The 27,053-nt window shown below is 43.8% G+C and overlaps 1 protein-coding gene across 7 annotated transcripts in view; it reads left to right on the plus strand.

The window, feature by feature from the left end:
• The window catches only part of KALRN (kalirin RhoGEF kinase), a 465,987-nt gene that overhangs the window by 398,133 nt on the left and 40,801 nt on the right, over positions 1 to 27,053 (plus strand). For 4 of the 7 annotated variants that reach the window (XM_030952836.1, XM_030952839.1, XM_030952838.1 and 1 more), the window contains 7 exons: positions 13,652 to 13,935; positions 14,724 to 14,828; positions 18,160 to 18,255; positions 19,868 to 19,998; positions 23,634 to 23,700; positions 24,968 to 25,071; positions 26,726 to 26,795. In XM_030952836.1, the coding sequence (XP_030808696.1) occupies positions 13,652 to 13,935; positions 14,724 to 14,828; positions 18,160 to 18,255; positions 19,868 to 19,998; positions 23,634 to 23,700; positions 24,968 to 25,071; positions 26,726 to 26,795 (857 nt within the window). The remainder of the gene's footprint in view (positions 1 to 13,651; positions 13,936 to 14,723; positions 14,829 to 18,159; positions 18,256 to 19,867; positions 19,999 to 23,633; positions 23,701 to 24,967; positions 25,072 to 26,725; positions 26,796 to 27,053) is intronic. The other 3 variants (XM_030952837.1, XM_030952840.1, XM_030952841.1) reach the window with 3 other exon arrangements.

Genomic DNA, 27,053 nt, shown 5'->3' on the forward strand with positions numbered 1-27,053 from the left:
AGTTGCAATTTCTTTTCAAAAGAGAAGAATTGGTTGGGCAGTTAGCGATTACAGCAGGGATCTACAGATCCTGTGGTTTTCAGTTCAGTAAGGAAATCCAATTTTCTGCCGGTTTAGCCACTGCATCAGTTGCTGTTGCAGAAGAGTTCAATTGCTAATATTGCATCACATAATTCTGTGTCATGTGAAGTCACTTTTTAATATAACTATAGAAGCACATCTGGATGTTTTCTTAAAAAAGATGCATAGATCACAAGTAGGACTTCAAGAGTCATTAGAAAATAATGAGAATATCTCCAATGAGATAAGCTTGAAATCATCTCCCTTGACCATTCTTTGCCAGTGGAAAACCACAAAACAAAAATTAATGTGTTTGCTCTTAGCTCCTGTTGTTTGGTGTGGCTGTTTAAGCTGAAACACAAACCAGTCCTTGAATTAAGGGTAGTTAGTGCACCCCATTGGGTCTCCTGTTGAGTCTGACTTGCCTTGCATTCCTTCAGCCTCTGTTCTGGACCAGCCCCACAATGCTCTCCCAAGCAGGCTGAGAACTTGGGAATCACACACATCACCTGGGCTCCCTTCATATAATTAGGGCAAAATATGAAAATGTCTCCAGTGAAGTTCTAATGAGATGAAAAATAGAACCTGCAAGCTGAATTACAGCAGTTAATAATAGAAAAGCCATAAGGGTTCTTCTCTTTGATGGGTCGAAACCCGTTATATACACTTCAGTTTATATATTTGTAATTTATTTTTTTATAATGTAGCACACATAAGTTTATGTTGCAGAAAGTCCTGACTGGATTTTACTCCCTGACCTCCCAGTACTTCCCAGTGGTCATGGGTGCTCCTTTACTGTACAGAAACTGTGGCTGCTTTTGGGAAATGGGAAAAGTGTGTCTCAGGTTTTGTGTGTTGCCACATGATGAATCAGTAATTGCTATCCTGTTGCCCTTATTGCACCCCAGAGCACTGGGGTTGTCCCATGTGGTACAGCCATTGCAAGTCCTGGGACAGCTCAACAGCTTTGAAATCTTGGATCCCATGCAAAATGATATTCCAGGCTGTGAAGTGCCATAAGGGAGTGAAGCCTGGGAACCAGACCTGCTGGGAGCCCATTAGCAAACATCATCCTGAGGAACCAGTAGGTGGTTTCTTCTGGAGATTATTATCTTTTGTATTGGAAGCAAGTTAAACATGGAAATTTAAAGTTACTGTGTACAGGAAAGCACAAGTACAGTCTATGTGTGAGTTTTGAGCAAAGGTCTCATGTTCACTTGCACAAGAAAACATGGAAGTAAACATTTGGGAAAGTGATGGACTGTGATAATAGGAGACTGGATTTAGTGACTGTGGAGGTGTCTGCCATTTTCTGAGAATTTTTCTATGTTCATTTTTCACATGGAGCAGGCAGCTCAGAGCACAAAAGAAAGTTGGGAGTGGCAGATCCCCAACTACAGCTAAATCTTCTGAGGACACTTTTTCATGCATTTGAGGCTTGCTGACAATTACAGCTACAGACTGTAGCACCAAGGACCTCTTAGACTCTGTTGGGTTTTTTTCCTCATCCCTTCATAAGGCACGTGCAGCTGTGGTGAACGGAGGTTTCTCACATCCTCTAGACATGTGGTACAGCCATAGCCTTTCTGAAAACACTTTACAGCTCAGTCAGCACTTAGAACCTTCCTTGAGGTCATGTAAGAAACCAGTGAGGAACTGAGCATCAGATCATCAGCAGTTAGAGCTTCCAGATTCACACTGACCCGTTGATTTCAGCCTCTTTGTGGGCCTGCATGTCCTGGAGAGCACATCATGCATGTACCCCAGATCACCTCGTTCCAGGGTGCTGGCTGATGGTGGGCAGAGCAGCAGCTCCTGCTCCTGCAGTGTGTGTCCCTGCTCATGGACTGCAGTCCTGAATCCAGTCTGTCCATGCTGAGCTCCCCTGATGAACGAGGCTCCAGCTCTCTGCTGCCACGGGAGCCTGAGCCAAGGCAGGCCATGGGAAGTGTTGCACAACCAGTATAATTTCACCACATGCTGAATAAATACACTTTTGAGGACTCTTTTGAAGAGATGTTGCTTAATTAATCCTGCAGGGGGTATAATATGTATATTTTTGAAATCCAGTTTTAGCATCGTGCAATTAGCTTTCATGGCCTAGGGATTCTGATTTAAGACATTCTTTAGTTACTAATGGTAATCTGTTTTAATTAGAAATGCAAATGTATTTTAGATCCAAATGTGTCTGAGTGGTACAATGTAAAATGATGATTCACAGTGAATACCATTGAAGTGCCTCAAGTCTGGTATTCTTTGTACCTTCTACATTTTGAACTCTGAGGATCAACACAATGTTCAAACGTTGCTCTCAGCTGAAGCATGTGGAGGCTGAATAGATTTCTTTAGGAAATGAAATAAATATTAATCAACAGGGATTCTTTCTGGGACGGCAGAAGGAAAATCGTAGCTTTAGGCAAGAAGGAGTCAAATGCTTTGAATGTTGGCAGTAACTTCAGCTCCTCATTAGCAGAGCACAGCTCCTGCCAGGGTGCAGGTGCTGAGCAGAGGGCAGCGTCTTAGTTGACTTTGTCTTAGTATCAGAGAAATTACCCAGGCTTGAGCGTTCCAGGCTGCTCATGGCAGGGCAGTAGCTGCTCAGAGCTGTGTTGCTGTAAAATTTGATCTGGCAGTGTGGCTAAGACAAGCCTACAAACAAGGCAAGCTCCAGACAAACATTGAAAGGCTGATGCTTGCTGAATATTCACTGCAGTCACTTGTCCTGGAGATACTAAACTTGTCAGGCAGGTGATGTCTGTGATCAGACATCTTAAAATGCAGTAACAGGGCACCTGTATTCGACAAAGCCTTTGTAGAATCAAAGAGCCTCTGCTACTAATCCTTGCTGTTGTGTTCAAGTGTTTCTTTTTCCTACTTCCTTTGAAAGATGGAGCCAAAAGAAAGTAACCACCCAGCAATAGAGAAGATGGCTTTTGTAATGGAAGTTTATTAGACGTGTTGCTTGGTAGACCATTTGTACAGCTGTTTGCGATGAGACTCAGTGATGGAGAAGGGAATGCAGCACTTCATGCAGGGCACCTCTCCACATCTCTGCAAAGCTGGATGTAGGTTTTTTTTCTATAAGGAGGCTGTTGGTAAGGAGCAATGATGTAAGCACCATAAAAGCTGTGGGTGGCTCTGTGTGGCCCTTCAGAAGTCACAATCAATCAGTTCCTTAGGACTAGCCTCACTGGGAAGGCTGGTGTCTGGGTCAAGGCACTGGCACAGCTTCAGAGGGCTGAGACCTCGGCAGGCTGCTGCAGAGAGCCAGCTCTCCTGTTCCCATGTAGCAGATGCTCTCTGAGACTTCAAGTTCCTGTCCATCTTTCTTGCTGACGCAGATGGAGTGTAGTAGTGACTTTGTCACCTGAAATTTGATAAACTTGTTGACTGGCATCACGGGGAAGCTTCCTCACAGAGCTGCTCCCTGCCGAGCTGTCAAACGGAAAACCAAGACGCAGATTGTGTGAGCCTGTTATATGGGACAGCAAGTGGTGTTCTGGTTTTGCTACATAAGCTGAATGAATTAAAGCTTCCCACAAGCCTAACTGATAGTCTTGAGTGTGCAGTTAAAAGTCTCTGAGCTGCTTAGCCATCTCCCTGTGCTGTGTTCAAAGAGCAAAGTGTCACAAGCACCAGCAGTTCTTATCTGTGTGTTTTATTTCCAAACCGCTGTTTGCATTGACTTCATTCATTCCTTCTTTTAATTCATCCCAATCAGTACCTTTGCTGTGAGCTTGTATTTCCTGCTGGCATTTCTGGAGAACGAGGGCGTGGAGGAAGCTGCTTTGGGACCAGCCCTGGAGGCTGCAGCTGCAGTGTGTCTGTTGTCAAACACCCCAACCCCGTTGTTCTTGGTGGTTTCGTGGTGTCCGCTCCTGCCCTGCGCCACTTGCAACTTATCCTTATTCCGTTCTTTTCTTTTCAGGGGCTGTCAGAGCCTGAATAATTTAAGAGTGAACAAATGAGAGACGTTCATGGAGGACTCTGTTCTTACCTAGGCACAAATTGACAAGCTTGTAGATTGCCTTGGGTTTCCACTGCACCTACCACAACTTTACTAAGAGAAAAGTCCCCTTTCCTAGACATCTGTGTCACTCTTGCTTAGTAAAGTTATTCAAGATCAGCGCCTTTGGAATTGGTTGGTAAATGGACAAAGACTTTCTCTTTGCCCGGAGCTCCTCACAGCCTCCAAGTACCAAAGAGAACTCCACAGCACTAGAAAGCAAGAGGCAGCTGCTGAATGTTGGAAGCTACTGCATTTGGCAAAAGAAGCTGATGCAAAGATGCACACAGTTGTGTTTGTTTGTTCTGCTTGTTTTCTGTGCTTTCCGAGCCCTCTGTGTGCCTGGAAAGTGTAATAACCAATCCCTTCTTTCTCAACATGCAGTTTTTCTTCCTATCCCAAAAAGCTTTGGGTTCTGTTCTTGCTTTTTTTTTTTATTTTTCCAATTCCAAGTTTGTCACTGATACTCTTCTGTTGTTTCCGTGCAGAATTGTTTGGGTACATAGCCACAAATTCCTTTGAGATAGGGAGACCTAAATATGATACTCAAACATCATTGTCTTCCCTCCTCTCCCCCCATTTAGCAGAGTGGTCCACCTTGTCACAGAGGTTGCTGACTTCAAGTATAAGGCAGAGTTGACCTTAGCAATGATGTCATTTAACTGAGAAATTACTTCAAAATTCTTACAGTAGCTCAATTTGGAAGCTGCTGAATGAACCTGACCCTTGACACTTGACAAAAGAATAAGGCTTGTGTTTTACTAACAGCTGCTTGGAAACCATGTGTAATAAAGTTTGTTTTTGTGCCCAACATCCAGGATAAAAGATGGCATTTGCTGACTCTGGTACCCTTACGCTCCCAGAAGAGCAGAGCTGCTTTGATCCAAGTTTAAAAGTCTGCTTCTATGTGGGTGTCTAAGCATTTCACAGTTCCTTATGCTAAAAGTAACAGTGTACTTGCAAAGGCCAGCAAATGCTGCTCTTGTTCAGCTTCAAACACATTACATTTTCCTCCTTGTCATCCCATATAGCTTTTCATAAAGTTTCAGGGTTAAAACTTTTTTATGGAACATGCAAAAATCTCCCATCAAAATATATCAAGGGGGATTTTTGCTTTGTGTTTGGGGCTTTGTTATTTTTGCTGCTAGCGACACTTATTCTGGAAACTTCAGGGTTGGAGATTATTTTATTTTTGTCACAGAATGAGGACAGTGTAAATACAAAATGTAAAGTAGAACTGAGAGAAGTGCTTCAACAAGTTGTTTCACTACATTGAAATAAATGTTGATTTGTTCAAAAAAAAAAAAGCATGCCCTTTCTGGATCTTGTTAGTCTTGACTTTTTATTTCCTTTCTTTGCTGAAGAAATGCGTGTGCCTCTTGACTTCAGCAATGTGCTCACCCAGCTGTGAGGCATTACAGGAAGGCTGCTCCCATGTGCACTCCCAGCAGATGTGTGGGACTTGCTGTCACTGGGCTCATGGCTGGTCTGGGACCTGTGCTGGGCACAAACTCGAGGCAAGGGAATGGGTGAATGAAATCAAGTGCACACATATACTGCATCTGGCCTCCAACTCTGCTGTGTGGTGCAACTGCTCTATTTCTGAGCTTTTCCACACCTTTTTATGCAGTAAAAGCATGCTCTAAAAAGATGTTGCTTCAAGGTTCCCCTGAAGGTCTGTTACTGCCCTTGCCTCGTGTCTCGCAGTGGTTTAGGGTAGGAGCTGGCTAGGAGTATCTCACCAACAGGTTGGTGGATTCACTCTGAATATTTGTCCTCTTATTATTTTTATTGTGAATTCACAGCAGCTTATGTGGGGCTCAGATTGGACTCTGAAGCAGGAAGAATTAGGCTGGTACATGGAGACAAAAAGGCTCAAACCTCCAGCCAGAGAAGTTGTAGATACCCATAACAATTTTAAGCTGTTCTGTGGAAACCCATTCCAGAGCAGGACACTCAGAGGGAAGGACCTCAGGTGTTCCAGCTGCTCTTCAAGCACTTGGTGCCGTGGGGCTGAGTTGAACACTTTCCTGAGGGTCTCTTTGGAGGTACAAACACATGTTCTGCCTTCATGTTTAGCATTCTGCTTCAGCAGCAGTTCCTGAGTTAAACTGGGTTTCCTTTCTAGAGGGAACAAGACCCTGCCCTATATTCACCTAAGGACTCATCTTGCTCTTCTCCCCTTGCCCTCCCTTTGGTCACCTCTGATAAAAGCCTAGATCTACATGAAGCAGCACATACAATAGAGAACTTGTGCATTTGTTCCTCTCACTGGGCACTCTTGGACAGTACTGAAGTCATGTTTTATTTCAGCAGGCTCTCTCTCTCTGTGCCTTCCCCTTGTGCTGTTTCTGTCCCTGGAGACCCAGCTCACTCATTCAGCACGCTCTCAGGATTTCAGTAACTTTTCTTGCAAGGTCTCTGGGGACCATGCGCCTCTGTGCTGTTTCTCCAGGCTTTTGGTTTTATCTCACTCTTTGAAACTTTCCCAGAACTGCAGTGACTTTTCTCTGACCTCCAGGAGCTGCAGCTCTTGAGCCCTGACACTCCAACTGGCACAACGAAGACCTGGAGACTACTTTGGGATGTCAGCTTTCCCAGCACATGTTGGATGGAAGCTGCATCTGAGCAACACCAGCTAAAAATAAAAGCTATTCAACTGAAGCTAATGGCAGGTTGCCACGAGTTATTGCTCATTAAAGTGAATTGACAGATGCTTAACTTCAGCTAATCATTCCCTGCTGCGAGATCGGCCTGGTGTGAAGCGTACTCAGATGCGGGAAGGGGATTCACAATAACTAAATTTAGCTGAGGGTATAATTTCCTCGGACTCCCTCTGTAGTTAATGGAAAGAGAGAGGCTCCTAGGGGGTGTGTCCCACTCTGCAGCGCCCTTGGGCAGAGCCTGCCCAGCTCCTTGACTGCCGAGAGCAGGAGATGAAGCTGCTGCCTGCTGCAGAAATGAGTGGCTCCAAGAGACAATGTTTACTCACCCCAGCTGGGTGAGTGCTTGTTTTCCTCACATTAGGTTTCAACCTGAAGTAATGATCAGAAAGCTGAATATTGAAGCCAACAGGTTGGTGACTGTTTCCCAAAGACAAAATCCATACGCAAAATCCGTCTGGAGCATCCTCTGCTTTGCAGTGTGGTTAAAGGGAATTCTGCAGGTATTCTCTATCTCAAAGCAGCTCTTCTTTCATATTTCCAAGAAATGAGAGCTATTCAATAGCAAAACTGTGTGTGTGATTAATTTAGATTCTAGTCCTTTTTTTTCCCTGTTCTTTGGAAGTTAGTCATGTTTGCATGCTTGGCAATGAAACAGAAAGTCAGATTCTGAGGTTTTACATTACAGTAATCAGAAAGTTTGTCCAATATGTATGCTGCTTCCTCTATTGGGCTAGAAACTTTTTTTATTAAATATTTAACTCCATACCGTTATTCTTGAGTTTGGACAGAAGTCATTTCATCCATGTAAGTGGAGTTGTGAGAGTCCTGCCAGATTGATTTGTACCTTTTGATGCTACTTCCAGCTTGAAGCTTCAAATGATAAACAGAAAATTCAATTGAACCTTTTCAATTTGCTCATTTCCAGGAGGTTATGAATTTAGGGAGAGCATTTGAATCTCTAGACAAAATTTGCTTTTAGATTTCAGTGGTGTAGTTTGAACGTGTCTGTAGCCTCCGGTGTGAAGTTCTTTCCTACGTGGTCCCATCTCATTTTTAGCTCGAGCTGGAGCACAGGGCAGGTCTGTGGCTGGACACGTGTGGAGCTGCTGAGCAGAGCTGGGAGAGGATGGAAGTCTCCAGGGCACGTTTTGCAATTCCATTGCGAAAGCTTAATGTACTTCTAATCTAAAGGGCTTTTCAAGCCAGTTGTCCTCTGTCTTTGTCTGACATGGCCACTGAAAATTTGCTTGTGTTCACTTATATTCTTCACTAGAGCTGTTTTCAGAGGATGTGTCTGAGGAGACAACTTATCTGTTGACATTAGAAGTTGTAAGATACATTATTTACACTGTTAACACCTAGTGTTTTTACTAAAGGAATAGCTATAAAGTGCCTTTGTATTATCCAAATGTTGTTGCCTCCCAAACTTCTGCAAATCCATGCCAGGTTTTACAGGCAGAATGGGCTCTAACACTAAAACCAGGACCAGTGCTGTCATCTGCCTAAGCCACAAAGTTTTGTAACCCTGACTCGTGCCAAGAAAAATGTTTCACTGCGCATGTTTTGGACATTCAATACAAAAGCACAGAAGAGAGCAAAGGAGCAATGTCCATACTTCATTCTGCCATCTTTGCATCCATTAGGTAGAGCTTTCGTCCTAAATCCTTGAGCAGATCCAAGGGGACTCTCAATGCAGCATTTCCCAAGGGAGAGTATAAGGCTTCAAGGTGCTGAGAGCTGTGAACTGGAACCTGCAGCGTGGATGATCATGGAGGTGCTCTTGGAAAGGGCAGGAGAAGGTGAATTTTGATGGTTTAGATGGTTCTTTTTGTGTGGTGTGAAATACTAACACAGAGGCTTTGTTTGTGCACAGGATGAGTCTAGATGATTCCTGCTGTCCAAGATTTTTTGGGATGGAGATTCCCATTCTTTAGGAAATTTACTAAAGAATTAGAATATACTAAGGAGTATAGACTGAGTTAGTCTTTTACCAACATCTGATTAAATTCTGTCTTTGTCATAAGTGGTGACAGGAACCACTGAATGTAGAAAATGGGCTCTGTTTAGCACAGCAGAGCTGATTTATGTGTTCATCAATCAGATTGTCATTATTGGCTTTCATTCACAAGTGGCATTAACTGTGTAAAATAAAATTTGTTGATTTAAATGCACATGCTAGTAGGACTTCAGAGTTCCCATTCTGGCTCATTTTCTTTGACTTTTGTGGAAAAATCCTTTTCTCTCAGGCTGTTTTTCTGGGATGTAAATGGAGCCATAGATAAATCAGAAGAGGATTCACGTCACTTAAAGCAAGACTGTGCCCTACTCTAGTCTCCTATTTTTATAGCTATATGCTGTATTATCTTCTGGTTATGGATATTTCTTTCCTGTCCTTTATGATCTGTCACTATTATGTATCAAATAGAGTAGACTGATGTTTTCTTCTGAGTTGCTCTGAGAAGCCTTTTCCTTTCCCTCTTAGAGATCTGAGGTCCTGCAAAGGAGTCTGGTGCTGCCTGAGCCAGATCAGACAAACCTCCCCTCCCATGTGTGCTCTGAGGAACAGGGAGGTAAAAATAAAATGCCTTGTATTTGTGTTCCAACAGGAATTCCTACTGACTCAAGTGAGAATATTACTGTGCCTCTAAAACCAGGTCTGTGAGATTTTAATTTTTCTTTTCACCCGAGGTTGCACAGAACTGGAACCTTCTATTTTTCAAGTACAAGAGCTGTGCTTTTACAGATGTCTGTTCATTTGACCAACAATAACAAACATTTCATGGCTGCAGCGGTGCAGAAGCTCTGAATGTTAAAGCCCTTTGGTCTGGCTGAGTATCTCTCACAGTCCTCTTGCCAGAAGTCTCTTGGAGGTTTGCTTAGGAGTGTTTTGGAAACCATCATTTCTTCTGTCTGAATGAATGGTTTGGCCAGGAAATCAATCTAGCCACACGAGTCTGCTGACCTCCCTACACCCTTTTTGCTTCACCAAATACCTTTTTTTAGATGTGTGTCCTGGGACATGGGTGGGAGGACAGCTCCTCATGGCAGACCTGCTGCAGTGCGGGACAGCTGCTGCTCCGCTGCTGCTTGCGGGCGGCAGCAGCTGCCTCGCTTAACATGCACTGAGCTGCTGCATCTTTCCAAAAAGCTCTCTGGCTTTTCTTAAACAAACTGTCTCCAAAGAGCTCCATTAATGCAGTTTGCAAAGCACATATGTGCTAGTGCTTTGCAAGAAGAGCACAGTTATGTGTCCTCCTCTTCCGCTTCGATCCACCTGGTGTCTGGGTCTCGGGCCAGTATCGAGTGTCATGATTAATGTGTTTGTAGCCATGTGTGCTGCAGAACAGAGCTCACGCGGCTCAGGAGGTTGTCTGCAAGGTCTTTCCCGGCAGATTTTTTTTTGTGTTTCTTGTTTCTTTCTCTCATTTTGTGAGTTGTGCTCTTCCTTCAGCTCCAGTCCTGCCTCTGCAACCATGTTGCTGTGACCTGCTTTATGTGCAAAGGAGATCGTTCTCAGCAGGGCTGGCAAACTGCGAATGTGACTTGCTCACAAATGTACCCAAATTTGCAGTTCCTTTGAAAAAGGAAAAAAAAAAGCTTATTAATATTGTATGTGGATTCTTGGTGTGGCATGTTTGGTAGCAGTGGGAATTGGGATGGTGAGATGGAAGTGCTTTGTACCAGTGTAGGGTGTGGGCAGAGCTAAGTCACCCAATGTCGAAGGGCTCTCATGGTGGCTGGGGAGAAGGGAAATTCATGCCAGCCTTTCTCTCCCACCTCCCTGCCTGTTTCCTTACCAGGCAAAATAAGGCCATGTTTCCAGTCTTGGGTTGCATGGGCCAGGCAAAGCATGGGCTCTGTCCCAGATGCCTTACCATGCTCAGCCAGGGCAGTTCAGCAAACAAGGAGAAAGAAAGGGACTTCACATCGGACAGGGTTGCATGGCATGACCAGCATGCAGTAACCCTTTGGTAAACAGCCTTTTTCATCGCCAAAGGCATGACCTTGAGCAGGAAAATCCAGAGCCTTTTTCAGGTGGGATCATTGGGGACAGTGTTAACAGCCTCCCTCTGGAAACCTGTGGGTAGGCTTTTGTTATGGCTGGTGGCTCTGAAGCTCTGATGTTCAGTCTGCAGAGGGTTCCTGGCTCTGGGTGTCACAATTATTACAAGCAGGCAGGATGGGCTGTGGGCCAGCTTGGGACTAGGACTGGTTCTGCCCATGTGCTGCCTTCCTGGGAGTGTCAGGATTACTGACCATCACTTCTCCAGGACAGCTGAGCAGAGTGCCATGGCAGGAGAGGTGCTGTGTGTCTGTCTGTGCCCCAGCTGTGGCTGTGCTGCTGGGCAAAGGAGAGGAGGCAGCAAGGCTGGGGCCTGACCCGGCTGGTAAAACCTGGGGTGTCTCCTGCTGGGAAGAGAGGTCCCTGGCCCTTCACAGGCATCAGGGCTCCTGGACTTGGCCCTGCCTTGAGCCCACTGGGCTGAGATAGGATTGGCATCTCAGTAACAAACTCTTGGGGTTGTCTCAGGCTTCATTAGCCTCCCTTCCCTTACCAAAAGTTAAATTCACAAATTTAACTTTTGGTAAGGGAAGAGAAGCTAACGAAGGGAATTTAACCAATTTTACCAATTTAACTTTTGGTAAGGGAAGGGAGGCTAACTTTAAGTCCAGTTGCTGTGGACTGGAGGTGGGGATTGGATTGTGTTACTTACAAAGTGTAGTAAAAGCCTCTCTGTACATCAGCTGAGATGGGGTGAGATCAGCTCATCCTTGGTTCTTCTCTGCCTCCAACTGAGCCCAGTCCCCAGCAAAGGCAGCAAGTCTGCGATACAGCTTCTCACCCCAAATCATCCCTGGAGTAGCAGCCCCACAGAGTTTCTCCTTCTGACTGCAGCCCAGCTCCCTTTGCTGCAGGAATTCCCGAAGTTAATCCTCCTGCAGCTGCAGCAGGAGCATGGGCACCTGAGGGCACCAAGCAAAGCCCCTTGGCCAAGAACCCTCCAGCTTCCCCCACTGCCTGTGGGGCTTTCAGTGCTGCCAGGGCCGCGAGGGCACTTGGAAAATCAAACCCACCATGGTGAAACCCTGCATTCTGCTGACGCAAGGCCACTGATAAACTCGCGGAGCATCACGTGGAGCCTGCAGGGAGAGCTATCCAAAGCCTATTGAGTGGAAGATAAGCTGTCCCCTGACAAACATTATCTGTCACTCGTTGATTTAGCGCTACTTGGTGTACATGAAATAACATCAGCAGGAGCTGGCTAAACCCCAGGCCTTTTGGAGATAAGACTGCTACTTTGCCCTTACAGAGGAATGCCAGAAAATCCCCAGCAGCTCCACCTGGGATCAGCTCCACCTGGAACCTGTCCTCCTCTCAGTTCCTCTTGCACTCAGTCCTTTTGTCAAAAAACAGATGATTGAGATTTTCTTCTTGTCTGGGAAGTGAACTTTGATTTTTCACTAGCTTGTTAAAATTATTTCTGTTATGTTCTAAAATTTAACCTTTGACCTCAGGTATGTAATAACTTACTGGTTCAACTTCTGACTGATGCTGTGCTGTAAAACATTCTGACTCCCCTGGTCTGCATTGTGCAAGCTGGCAGACAAGGCAGGATGCAATCTCTGCTCTGTGCACAGACAGCTGCAAGCAGCAGCTCTGCCCAGAGGGGATATGATCTCTTCATGCAGGTAGCAGGAACTGGCTTCTAAAACAATAGAGGTAGTGATTCTCTGCAAGAGTAGCTCTCCCTCAGCATGTGTACAACCCAGCATCTCTAGTGGTATTTATTGCTGAACTGAGAATATCTGGGTGCAGCAGTCTATTTTCATGTGTTGTAATTTAGGTTTATGGTTTCTGCTGGGACAGATGAAAGATTCAGAGATAACAATGTAAAAATGTTTAATCACATTAGTTGGCTCTTTTCTGATGTACAGCCTGAGATATTTCTTATAGGAGTGTGACAGTGTCTGAATTTTGTAAAAAAACCTTAAACTGTGTGGGTTTAAACATCTCAGACCCTGATAGGGAGGAGAGAGAGTTGCCTTAACATGGTTTCAGAAAGTTGAGAGCAAGGCACTTATTCCTGAAGGGCAATTGGGAAATCTTTTAGCAACGTGTTTGTTTTGGTTTTAAAGCCTTACTGACATTGGCACATCTTTGGTCTGTTGCATTTGGGAGAGTAAGGAAGGTTGCAGCCCTTTCTGAGGTGCCAGTCTGAACATGTGTATCAGTGACTGAGGTTGGATGCAGTTCAGCAGAACCTCCTGCTTCTGTATAATGAAACTATTTTTTAATTTTAAACCTTATTGAGAGTTTCCTTTGGTTTGAACAGTTTGTCATCTTTTGTAATTGTTCATTCCATTTTCTTAGTTCTAGCGAATTTGTGAACTCTTCTGACAGATTGTTTTCAAAGGCAAAGGAGATAATTTTAAGGTGCTTCAAAGTTAATAAGTAGTCTAACTAAATCATGTCATTGGGGTCGGGAAACAGCTGAGAAACAATTATGGAACCTGACAATGTGTTGGTGGCTGTCAGGTCTCCTGTAGTAGGTCTCCTTTTTTGTGCTTATTTTCTTCCTGGCAATTCACAATGAAATTGTGGGAAGAAGCTGAGAAATTCAGCACTTAGCATGAAAATCAGGCTTCCATAAAAAACCTGAATAAAACCCTGCATATAAAAACCTCGGCTGTCTGCGAGCTTTCATAAGGACAGATAGCGTGGTAGGAAATGAGAGAGGCGTGTGAGATTGTGGGAAATGCCCATTGCAGGGCATATTCCTCTCTCTGGTGAGCAATAAAGTTTGCATAAAGTCCATAGGTCACGGAGCCTTTCCCCAAGGCAGGCAGTACTCATGCTGGGTGCCGCGGGAGCAGAGGGGTGCTGGGATGAGGTCTCACCTGCGCCGTCTCCTTGCAGACGCGTATTCGGTCTCTGCCAACGACAACGGGGGCAAGTCTGACTCCGTGGCCAACTTGCAGCCTCAGCCATCCCTCAACTCCATCCAGAGCTCTCCGGGCCCCAAGCGCTCGACCAACACCCTGAAGAAATGGTTGACCAGCCCTGTGCGCCGCCTGAACAGCGGCAAGACCGAGAGCCACATCAAGAAACAGAAGAAGGTGCGAGATGGCAGGAAGAGCTTTGACCTTGGCTCACCAAAGACTGGAGATGAAACCACTCCTCAGGGAGACAGCGCAGATGAGGTGTGTGCTGGTGTTTGTTGGTGTTTGTTACGGGAAATGCCATCTCCTCCATGGGGTGTGAGTCATGCTTGAGTAAATGCAGTTCCCTTAGGGTCTGGAGGGAACAGCGAATCATACATAAAATTGCATTGTTGCAAACAGCTTGATCATCCAAAGAGAAATGGCATATATAAGGAATAGTGCTTCACAGTTTGCATATATTATTGTCCTTTGATTAGGTTTTTTAATAGCCTGTTAGAAAGCTGCCATGGTCAGAAATGAAATTATTCTTGAGCAGCTATTATCACTTTTTGCTGAGGTTCATATCATCTTTATGCTGCCATGGCAGTGTAATTCCTTAATGAAAGAAAATACTCCAAGAAATAGCCAGGTTTCTGTTAAATGTGCTCTGCAGCTGTACCTGCAGTTTTTCTGCAGGCATGTTCTCTACCAGAATGGCACTTTCCTGATAAAGTGAATGAGGAATTAAAAGCCAAAAATGCAGAAGGTACTAACTGAACTCAAATAAGAGGAACACATTTTAAAAACTGTACATCAAACAGTTTTTATTTAAATGAAAACACTACTATTCTGTCAGCACACAGACAGATGTAGTTGCCTTAGCTGTATCAATGACCTATAAATTGTATTTCTGTAAGCCTTAGAATGCACCAGGATTAACCAGCAAAACCTTATGTCTTTACTGCTTCTCTTCCATTACCTGTAATTCCCTCCTTCCAAAACGATATTGAACTGAAAAGATAAAAGGGTCCTGTCCCTGTTTCTAATTGTATTTAACTTTTCTTCAGAAGAGCAAGAAAGGTTGGGGAGAAGATGAAGCAGATGAAGAGTCTCACACTCCTCTTCCTCCTCCCATGAAGATTTTTGACAATGATCCAACCCAAGATGATATGGTAAGGCCTCCCTTACTATACAATTTTTCTGTTTGAGTGCATTTCTTGCATAGCTGTATCACAGTGGTTTCCTAGTGGTCTTCTGGTATCACGGACCTAGATTTGTGGTTATAAGGGTCTCCTGTGTACAAATCATAATCTAATACCTTTTTCCAAGTGAATTTACAAACAGTGCTAGATAAGCAATTTAGCCCTGGTTTCATGGCAGGTGGATGGTGTGCCTGTGCTGTGTGTGGGCAGAAACTCCCTTCAGATGGATAATGTGTGTTTGCTACGTCTGTTTGAGAAGTGCTGCTGGTGTCTGGCTGTAGCAGTGGAAAGGGTGCTTGGTGGCACCATGCTGGTGGTGGTAGTTCTGTGACATTAAGTCAGGGTTTGCTGTGGTAACTGGCCCCGTGCCTTGCAGAGTTCTATGTTGGACTCTGGTGAGAACCTGTGAATATGGCTGAGACAGTGGTTTGCATTCACAGCCAGTTGTGTCTGTACATGTCCCCCCACCCTTTCCTGGTGCTGTCATCTCCCTTGTAGAAAACCATCCTCCTGTTTTTCAGTTTCCTGCTTTCCTGCTGGCATCTGTTTTTAGCACTGCCACTTCTGTATTGCTGTCCTCTGATTGTAATTGCTGCAGGCAAAGAGGCAAGGATAGGGGAGATTAATAAATTGTCAGGAAAGAAAAACCAAAACAACCCAGAATGTTCTTGGGGAAGGTTCAAGCAGAAGTTTGGAAATACAGAGAGAGGAGGATGTAAATATTTCTGGGACTCAAGGAGCAGAGTGATGGAGTAAAGGATTTGGGGGCTTGCTGCTAATCTGTCAGGAAATGTTATGACATTGTGGTGGCAGCAGGAGCAGAAGGAAGCAGCTGGAGCTGTGGACTCCTGCCCTGTGTGCTCATGGCTCTCTGGTGAGGGGCAGAGGCGAAAAGGTCGGCGAAGCAGAGCTCTGGTGGATCCATGCCCAGCACAATTGCTCCTGCCTTGTTACCCGTGGTGTTCAGCTAAATGTTTGGGGCTTCGTTTGCTTTTTGGTTTTGGGGAGATGGGTTGTTGGTTTTTTTTTTGAAGAAAAACAGAAGTGCTACAGCTCGGGTCACTGTTTTTGGTGTCCAACATGCCATGTGATTTCAGGATTTCTTAAATATGTTTCTGACAGCATAAATGTCATGGAACTAAGCTGTTTTCTGCTTCAGATGTCTGAGCTTTACAGAGTGTTTTGGCATCCTTTTTCTTCACCCACTCCTAAAACAGAAGATTAAATAGAATAAGATGCATCTGAAACCCTTTTTTTCGTCTTGTTTTTCTTGCCCTACTCAACCTTTTGTCAGGGGGTTAAAAAATTTAAACCCATGGGGTCATGAATTTCCTGTCACAGGAGCACCATATTAGCAATGTTTGAGCCCTGCTGGAGCTGAAAGCTCTTTAATGGGGTTAATTTGAGCACAGTGTCCTGCTCATGTCCTCCCTCTGTGCTTACAGGCATGGGCTTAGACTGGACCAGCAGCAGCAGGGCAGGGGCTGTAGCTGTGGTAGGTAGGAGATGTCTGCACGTATGGGAGGTGACACTTTTCCCTGAGTCCATCTGCAAGGCAGCAGTAATTGTGCCTCACTGCTCCTGGAGGCTCTCACGAAGACACATTTCATATTAGAAATTCATAATTTGCTTCCTCAAGAGTAGAAATACCATATTTCTCTTTTCCCCACTCAAAGCAGACTCTTGTCGATCACAGAAGTTTTATTTAACCCTGGAATTCTTGTAGGCAGCAAATATTTTCATGCTTCCTTCAGAATCCTGCAATTATTTACTTTTCAGAGATATTGAGCAATTTCAGTTAAAATAAGTGACAGCAACAGCTGTTTAGTGCCTCCAGAAATTGGACTCCTCCTGCTAGAATGGCTATGTTTGGCAGTTATCATCGATGTATTTGTCCAGTGTCTCTTCAAAGTCCTTATTTTCAGTCTTTTTTTTTCCTAGACACATCCGTCTGCATTGCAGGTGAAACAGGCAGGCTGAGTTTTTACATTAGTATGAGATTCCTTCATTACCAGCCTAATTCCTCAATTACCAGCCTGATTACCTGTAGTTTTTGTTGTTGTTGCAATTAGAACTGTTGATTAGATGTATCATTTGTGAAAGACAACTTGATGAGTAGCAGTGTGTTCATGTTTCTGTTTTGTCACAAGGCTTCTGGTTAGGATTAATCTCCTTTGCTTTTTTTTTCCTTGTTCTGGGCATGTGTCACTCAGCAGGAGCAGCTCCCCAAAGGGCTGCTGAAAAAGGGTGGCCAGCTGTCTAATTCCTGCCATCCCATTTCCCCATCTCCCTCCCCAGCACTGCCGAATCTCAGATGGGTGTTTGCTGGCACCTGCACAGTGACTTCACTGAAATAGCTGCCCTCCACAATACTTTCATTAAGCAGCTGAGGGATGAATAAGCTTTTTCATAATTTATAAAAATTTAGCCATGCTTTAGTCTGTGTCAGCCTGACAACAAAAGGATGTTGTCCAAGGGCTGTAGTTTTAGTCAGGGCTTTTATTGCCTTCAGAAGAAATATGTATGCAGGTGAGCTGATAAATCCCAATTCCCATAGCTATCAAGTGGGTTTGGATGTTCAGACTGAGCTTTCTTAGGACAGCAATCAGGGGGTGATTTTGCCTTGTACAGCAAAAACCTTAAAACTAAAGCAGAGTTTTTCTGCCCTCCTGTGCCAGGTACCAGGAGGGGTGGGGCGTGTAGGGGTGTTTTGTCTCCAGTGATTGCAGAGAGGGTACAGAAGAGTTTTACATGACTGAAGTTGCATGAGTGGGAGATGTCATCTTAAGTTCATTTGGAGTTGCAATTGATCTGTGAGAAAAGCACGGGGGATGATTTGTTCCCCCTGCCTCCCTCCCCTACTGCCTGAAATGCCATGTGTACCTTGTACTTAACTGCTTTTATCAAATATGCATGTATGGGGGAGGGGGTAATTTCTTGCATTTGCAGTAAGAAAATCAATTTTCTGGAGTCTGTAAGACCATAGATGGCCTTAGGAGGAGGAACCAACTTTAAGAGAATTGTAACCTGTTTGTAAATGAACTTCAGTTCTTTGATGCTGTTCCCTGGTTCCAGTCTTGGAGCTGCTGCAGGGAGATGTGCAGCCAGAAGTGGATGGCCATTCCATGCTTGTCTGACACAGCAGCACTCGCTCACCTGACCTGCATGTGTCCCTCTTGCCCTCCAGCTCCCCTTCCACGTTCCTTCTCCTGTCTCAGCAGCTTCTTCACTGACCACCTGGTTTTCTTCTCCCTTCTCATCCTGCTAACTTGCTTTTCCTTTGCCACCTGGTGTCTTGCAGTCCTCTTCTTTGCTAGCTGCTCGACAGAGCTCCTCCGATGTCCCAACTGCTGCGGATCTTGTCAGTGCAATAGAAAAGTTGGTCAAAACTAAGCTGGTAAGTTTAGTGTTGTGAAAACTGTGTACACAACAGGCCCAATGTGATCTAAGGAAGGGCTTTAAAGGCTACCTCTTGTTCTGGTTTCCTTGCTTTCTACCTTCATCTGCTCTGCTTTTATTAACCCTATGTGCTCTGCTTCCCAGTAGTGTTCAGTATTTTGTTCCCCTGTGAGATGAAGCCTACATCTCACATTGGCTCTGCACTGCAAGGTCAAAAGTCACTTCTGGAGTGGGCATTGCAGAGCATAAGCTACTGCACTGTACAATTTCTGGGGTCTTGTTAGTATTCAAATATTTTACACAGTGGGATGTTTTGTTTGTTTTAAAGTGTGTTCTGAGGCACAGGGGTTTTACTACCCAATGTGAATTTGTTTGGTGTTCTGGTTTCAATGAAAAGACTCTCTAAAGAGTAGAACTGCTTGAAGTATCACAGCTGTGCTTTAATTTTACAAAGATTCATGTGTCACTTTTAATCAGCCTTGTCAACTCTTTCTTGCAGGGAGTGGAATAAGCAATAAAAATGCTCTGGGATTAATTTGTTCAAAAATTTCATATCGTGTGTTCTCACTGTCTGATCCCCATGTCTGGTGGACAAGGAGTAAATCCTGTGTCATATCTTGGCTTCTTTTAAGTTTTCCCAGTGCAGTTCAAAAATGTTAATATCAAAGCTACACCTTTTTCTACATATCACAGGACCTTTAAAATTAGCTAAATGCTTTATCTAAACAAGTTCAATATAATTAACAGGCAGGGATATGATGAGCCTACAAAGATTAATTTCCTTACATCTACTGGAATGATGAAGAGAGTAAAAAAAAATCTAAAAATCCCCACAGTGATCATTAAATTACTACAGCTCTGAGCAAGCATCTTTACCTCTGTTCTTGGGGAAGTGAATCATTCCAGAAGACTTTGGTATTTTCTCGGTTTGAGATGTTGGTACATGAAAGAGTCAGTGTTTACAGCGTGCTTGATAAGGCATGAGTGGTAAAAGAGCTCTCTGTGGCATGGGAAACCAAGAAGGCTATTCCCAGAAAATTAACTTAAAATAGTTTTATTCCATTGAGGGACTAACAAACTGAAAAATATTTCATTAATCCAGTCAGACATATTTTTTGGATGATATTTTATTTTCTCTCCCCCACACGCAGTCTATTAGACTATTACAACTACTTTCAAGGGATTTGGGGCAAACATTAATTATTGTGGAACCTTACTGTGTGTCCATCTATTGCTATTTCATGTTTTATTTTACTACAAGAATCCCCCATTCAGCTTTTGGCAGAGGAGCTTTTAACCACATGTAGCCTAACAATGGTCCTGATTGAGACATCAGGATATTTTCAGGTTGATTTGAAATAACTTGGAAGAAGTTTTTTTTCTCAGATCTACTGGAACATCTTTTTCCACCTTCTAACAAGAGGATGACAATTCCACTTTTTTTTTTGTGGGGTCCTACATAAACCTAAAACTAGTCTGGTTGTGTTTTATGAAATTCTGCAGGAGAGTATTTCTGAATACTTTGTAGTGTTGGTTGCAGAACTGACTTGAATACTGATGCTGAAGTTCAAGGAGAATGTTTATTCTATTGTTCTTTGGGGTTTTTTTAGACCCTTGAAGGAGGATCTTACCGAGGAGGCTTAAAAGATGCCACTGGCTGCTTGAATGAAGGAATGACGCCTTCAACTCCCCCACGAAACCTTGAAGAGGAACAAAAAGCCAAAGCAATGAGAGGCAGGATGTAAGTTGTGTTACTGGTTCTTTCCAAAATATGTACCCCAGGAGGACACGCAGCAGCACTCCAGGCTTACTTTGTAGTCAGTGAGTGACCATGGAACTGAGAGTAAAACTGTGTTCTGCTTGATTCCTGTTGTTCTTAACCTGTAAAAACACTTCATAAAAGCACTTCCACACACAGGAAATTCATCATCATTCTAAAATGTACAGCTTTTACACCAGATAGCAAGTATCTTTTGCTGTAAAAGCCTCTGAAGAGCTCAACAGGTATAACTGAGATGTTTGCATTGGTAATTACAGCATTGCCAGAGGTGAAATCAGCTCTCAGAGGGGGGATATGTGGTTGACCTTATTAGCTACCTTTGAGAAAAAGAACAGAGAATCCCTCTAGGATTTTTTGAAAGAGATGTTTTTTGCCCTCTTTTTTAGCAAAGGAAGGGAGAGAATTCAGATGCATCTGTGGTGGAAACACACCACTGCAAAGAAAGTTCCATTTGGGAAACCCTCATGTTCATGTTAATGGGAGAAAAAAGGAGTGGTGACAGCTCATGAAAGTTATTTTTTAAAATTAGCTGTACACCCCCTTAAATTTAAGAAAAATAATGCTTTTTCCTTCAAAGCCTGTAATGATTAAAGCATTTCTTAAATGTGTGTTCAGCTGAAGAACACAGAGAATTGGAGCAACAGGAATCAACAATTATATGAAAGAAAGCTGAGGTGGCTGTGTTCTTTGCATCACCTCTTACACTAACAGTAACTGCAATGATCTAATGAAATGGTCCTAATGAATCTCCAGTGAGATTGGGGGGAAAAGTAATGTTCCATACAGCTCTCATGGGAGTGTGGTAAGGTCAGAGGTGGAAGATCACCCCATTTGGGAGAGGTGCCAAGTCAGGGAAGAGCAAGGAGGTGGTTAAGAGTAGAAGATGAAGTAGGAGCAAAGTGTCACAGGTCTGTGAAAGCCATTATTTGCTCCTGCAGTTTGCTGCAGGAAGCCAGAGAAGGGATACAGTGAGGGACTGCAGCAACTCCCAGCAGCAGACGAGGACATGACTGTCCTGGATGTGTTTCCAATGGCAGAAGTTTTCTACAAGGCAGCTGTCAGCCTTCCTGCTGGGAGTCTCTGCCCATGGCTGTCTCCTAGAAGCTCCTCAGTATTGCAGGATCTGGAGTTCCACTGGTAGCAATTCATTGTTAGGTAGCTGGCAGCTAACTGCAGGTTGCAGTTTTAGTGCAGAGACCTCTGCCACTGTAAGCTCAGCTACAGGAACGCTTCTGGCAGGGGACTGGCAGCCTATTATGTGCAATTAGTAGCTGCCAGAATCCCTAAACTCCAGGATGTTCAGGAGCACCTGCTAGTGGCTTTCAGCACAAGACATCTGTCTCCCCTCCAGCTCCTTTGTGTCTGTGTTCTGTGTCCCTGCAGCTTGCTGGGTTTAATTCCATAGTCATGTGAGGCAGCTGATCAGCCAGCTTGAGCTGTGACCCTCCAATCCCCACAAAACAGCAGCTGAACCCTTGCATAGGCATGGGCAGCAATGTCCTCTGTTCCTGGCAGCACATCCGTGCCAGCAGTTAGCCCTGGTGGGGGGAAGCTCCTTATTCCACCAAGCCTGATTGCTGCATTTCTGTGAGCAGTAAGACAATAGTCTTATTGAGTGTCATTGTTCAGTATAGGTCTAATACAGAGTTTCCAAGTTATCCAGCTATTCAGACTCAGTCAGAAATCCTGTTCTTTTCAGTTTAAATACAGCTGTGTAGTCAATACCTGCTGGTGACCAAGGCACTTTGCAGATAGCTCTCTGGCCTTGCTCCCTGTTATCAGAGCAGGAAACAAGTGAACTTGAATTTTTGCCTACATGCAACTTAGAAACTTTAAATTTGGGAGGACCTCTAAGATGCTGCATCAGATAGGCTTCAGAGAGTGAGTAGAGATGGTCAAGGCTGATTTTCCTGTTTGGTAGGAAGAGAGGAGCAGAGGGAATCCTGGTGCTGAATTTCAAGCAAGCAGTGGAGGTGCAGACCCTGAATCACAGTAGAGGTGTGAATTGGCAGCCTTTGTCTGTTCACCAGAAACCTGATTGCTGCACGAATTTTTAATACACACCTGCCTGCATGTCCTGCAGTGTTATATACTAGAAGTACCTGCTGCTTCATTTTTAGAGCAGAACTTGGCCAGGTGAATCCTTGCAGTAACCTTGTAGGTGGATCCCATTCCCTCCGCAGCTCTCTGTGCCTGTTGGGAGCAATGCAAACAGAGGCGGTGCCAGCTGGAAGGTCCCCTCCTGGCCTTCCTCTCTGGGCAGAGGGGACTGTGGAGCCTGTCCCAAGGGCAGAGGGGGCTGTGGAGCCTGTCCCAAGGGCACAGTGGGTCAGGCAGCCCGAGGGGCTGTGCAGCACACGCCTGCTCAGGCCATGTGCTCTGGGAAAGAGCAGCCTCTTGCCTTTTGCCTCACACGTGTTTGCTGTCCAGGCACAACTTGGCACAGTGCTCCGGGGAGCACAAGGGTCTGGTGTGGCTGCTGCCTGCCCTGTCTGCTGCCAAGGGGGCTGGATTTCACTCTCAAACCAACAAGAAGCTGTTTGACTTTTTTCTGCCACATGGCCAAAGTATCACCTCTGCTTTGTCTGAGCAAGGGACACGTTGCAAGCGCAGCAGGAGCAGGATTTATTTTCTCAGTAGCCTCTCATAACTAAATTTCTCCTTGCAATGCCAGTCTGGTTGTTTTTTTCCTCTCCAAGCTTTATCTTAGCACTGTTAGCCCTCAGCCCTATCCCTTCAAGTGGGTCAGTCTGGTGTTTGATGTGGACAGAGCAATATCAGACATGAAAGCACTCCTTTGTCTTGTTAGCCTTGATACTGCCATAGCAAACTTGAGGACAGATGGAGTTTATTTGTCATATGCCAAATCTGTGTATTGGCATAATTGAGAGACAAACTGTCTTCAGCAATCTAACTTTTTTTAATTATCCTCAAAAAACCATTATGTGATTAGTCAGTTTGAGTTACAAAGGAGGGGCTTTTTTAGCTTGCTGTTATTTGCATGCATCAGGCCTTCATCAGATGACTCCCCTACCTGGGGTTATTAGCTCTGAAATCAGAGTTAAAACATTTGACACCCACACATAGATTACCTGCTCCAAAAGATTAAGCTCTTAGCTATGGCAGGAGAGGGGATTTCTTTTCCAAGTGTTTGAAACTCTCAAATTGATACTTAATTGATGAATCTTGGGCAAAGCCAGATGGACTGGGACAAGGAATCCACTCCTGCTTGCTGGAAAGTGGGTCAGGAGGTGTATCCATCATTCTCAGGGGAGCTGCAGAGGGGATGGGGAGAGGAGATCAGGGAGGGGTCGTTTAAGGTACAGGCAGCTGTTTGTGCTGCTGCTCTTGCACCATCCTGGGACATGGTGGGGAAGAGGGATAGCAGGAAAGAATGGTTAAGAGATTTGAAACTACTCTGAGCTGACATGTGATGTTTTTGTCTGTTACATTCCACTGAGCTCTGAGTGAAGGGTGACTTGTGTTATGTGATCTGGATGATGATGGGGTTTTATGGTGAGGTCGTATGTGGTAAAGGAGCAAATGGTAACATCAAGGAATATGGTCAAATACTTGTGTGTTCTGTTTTAATTTAGGTTTGTCCTAAATGAGCTGGTGCAGACTGAAAAAGACTACGTCAAAGACTTGGGAATTGTTGTGGAGGTGAGCTGAAGCAAACCCTGCTATGCAAAATGTTTTCCCACTAAAAAGCACCATGCTGACAAGTGACAACAAAAAATACAGCAGGAGAAACAAACTGCTTTATTTTGCAGTCTGCTTCCATGGTCCCCTTCTCATGTTGACAGAAACAAGAAGAAATGCCTTTGGAAACTATTTTTGTTTCCATCTAGCAAATGTTGTATTTTAGGTTCAGTTCCAGTGTGCAAAGGTTTTTCTTGGCTACCCTACTTGTGACAAACTCTTTTTGCTGTAATGCAGCTTTGGAGGCATTGGTGGAAAATTAACTTATGACCCTACCACTTATTTCATGTTTTTCTTCCCATCATATTGGGTAATGGTAACACATACTTTCCTTGAATTTGCACCTGGACTTATGTCCTGTGTCTGAGTACCTTTCCAGAAGCTGGGCCTGGAACTGTGTTGAGGTGCATGTGTGTCCTGTAGATTATTGTTTTGCAAAAAAGCCTGAGATAAAAGAGAGTTTGAGGGGTTTTTGCATTAAAAACAGCTTTCTTTTTTAAGCTTCAATTTGCAAAGATTTGGCTGATCCCTAGGGATCACCTGTCACATCTAACTCAGTGCAGGGTTCAGTTTTTTTTCCCAGCAAGAACTCAAAACTGGAGACATGTGATTCACTAGTGGCATCCACTAGTCCAGAGAGAATTATCAGTCTAACAGTGATTTTCAACAGCTTCCAAACTTGAAAACATTTGTGTTATGCATGCACCACTGGCAAACCTGACAGGGCTGTCATGCTCCAAAGACTTAGAAAAGAAACTCTCAGGAGGTGTGAGGAATCCTGTTCTTGTGACTCTAAACTTACTGCTTGGCTTTGTGCTCCCACAAGATACTCACAGTGATGAATGGAAGAACTCTGTACAGTCTATAGACTGTATAGACTCTACAAAGTCTGATTTCCTCCTCTTACCAGAGAAGCCAAGAGCTTGACAAGCTACTTTGTTTAACTTTTATCTTAAAATTGCACTTGTCACTTCAATTGCATCTAATAATGTTTTGTGTAAGTATTGCAGATATTCTAAACAGATCCCTTAAAGTTTTAAGCAAGCTGTGTAATTTAAAGTATCTACTTAGGTTTCTGGTTTAAAATTGTATGAAAGGTATTTTAAGCATTTTCAATGTAAAAAAAACCTGGCATTAAATTTTTGCTTCTTTAAAAAACAAAAAGAGTGTAATTGTGCTCCCCCTTCAAATGAGTGCTTTGCTGAATCAGTGATCCTTAATCCTAAAGGGCTTCATGAAGAGGATGGAAGAAAAAGGAGTTTCTGAAGATATGAAAGGGAAAGACAAGATTGTATTTGGCAATATTCACCAGATCTATGACTGGCACAAAGAGTAAGTTTTTCATTTAGTTCCTCTTTAAGATGTGTCTCAGCAACATCTTCACATGCAGCTGATGGGATCACAAAGGCTGACCATACCAGTGGTGTTTGGCTAGAAAGGTGATAAAAGGCAAATTGCTTCAAGGTCCTTCTCACCTGAAAGCCCTAGCATGCTTTGGCCAAGTTGATGCTTTTGGCTCTGAGTTAGGAACTCCATTCCTTGAAAATCTTACTCACAGAAGCAGATTTTGAAAAGCTGCTGGAAACACAAGCCCTGGGCCATTTCCCATTTAACTTTGTGAACAATGTCTTGCTTATGGACAATATGGTCATAATTTCAATTCTGCCACTCAGAAATTCTCTGCAGCTCCAACTAACTAAACTTTGAGCATGCATGCACAGACTTGAACAGTGGGCATTGGGCTGGATCTTCCTTCAGCTCTGGACATTTCCCTCGCCCAGGAAGCAGAGTATCCTTGCTGTCATGTGTCCCATAGGTGCTCATCCCTTTGTCTGTGCCTGTCCTTATGTTCTGACAGATGACCTTGTGAGCACAAACTAAAAAATGGCAGAGAAAGCTCCACTTTATGTAAGGTTGATACCAGAAAATGGAATGTGTTTACCAGTGCCATTCCTTGATTAAGTGTGAGGATAGGAGTTTTCTGTAACACAAATGGAAAGATTCCCTATTTTTAGCTCTGTATATCTGGGTCAAGAAGTCTATTTAAATGCAGATGAATGTAGCATTTATAGAGGATTGGGTTATGGAAGCAGCTGTATCCAGTGGTAGCAATGGAGATTTTTAATTGGGACATCTGTCCAATTTGCATCATTTTTTGAAGTTCTGGGATTTCTTGGGATCAGAAAGCGTGTCCTCTCACAAAATCTGGCTACTCTTGCAAATCTGTGGAGTCATTTGAGGCTGAAATCCTGAAACAAAAAAGAGGAAGATCATGGACAGGATGATTGTCTGGATTTGCCTACCAGATAGAAAAATCTAGCAGTGTTTCTGAAGTTTTTAGCTCACTTTGAGGCATCCCAGAATATTCTTAATAAGGGCATTTGAGCTAGAATGAATGACCTCCCTGAAGCTGCAAGTCAAGATGGAGATGGAGTTTATGAATTACTTTGACTATTATGAATTAGATATTGCAATTTATTATGAAATTAAAACCAGTGGGAAATAGAACATACCATAACTCCACCAGCAAATCATGTTGATTCATTTATTCAGGTGGAAGCATGTAGCAGTCTCTTTCATGTTGACCAGTACTCTAAATCTGCTCATGGAACTGAGAACTCCTGCTAAAACTGGAGTTTTCATAAGCTGAGTTTTCACAAGCATTTTGGTATATGGGAGGGTTTTACTTTGGGAGTTCTCAGTGAAGGAAAGCAACTCTTGCAATTGGATAGTGATCAGCGCTTTCTGAAAACTGAAACCACTGTCATAGTAAAGAGCAGACAGTTTGCAGAACAAGACATCCACATTTCACAGCTCTCATCTAATGATTTAGAAATGCCACCATTAAGGGCTGAAGCCAAGCTTACCTTTTAATTTATTACTGAATGCTGGAGTTAAAATGCCACTGTTACATCTGAAGGATGACTAGTTTGCTGCTGGGATGAGCTGAAGAAGTGTTCTGAAGTGTTCATATCCTTTCTTTTAGCTTTTTCCTGGGTGAACTGGAAAAATGTCTTCAAGAACCTGAGCGTTTAGCACAGCTTTTTATTAAGCATGTAAGTTTTGTTTTGTTTCCTATATCTATTACAATTGCCTTTTAGGGTGTGATGGCTCCTTTTCAAAAACATCTGTTTGTGTTGACTCCATACTTTTATGTGTCTAAACTGAATTTAAACATAAAGTTTCCCTATCGTTAAACATTGTCAGGGGCAGCTGGATTGCACTAAGGCATTAATCATTGTCTTCTTGCAGACAACTTACTTGGGGGGCAGAATTGATGTGGTCAAGGACATCTGCCAAAATACAATTATGGC

The sequence above is a fragment of the Camarhynchus parvulus genome, chromosome 7, assembly GCF_901933205.1.
Source record: "Camarhynchus parvulus chromosome 7, STF_HiC, whole genome shotgun sequence".
Lineage (NCBI taxonomy): Eukaryota > Metazoa > Chordata > Aves > Passeriformes > Thraupidae > Camarhynchus > Camarhynchus parvulus.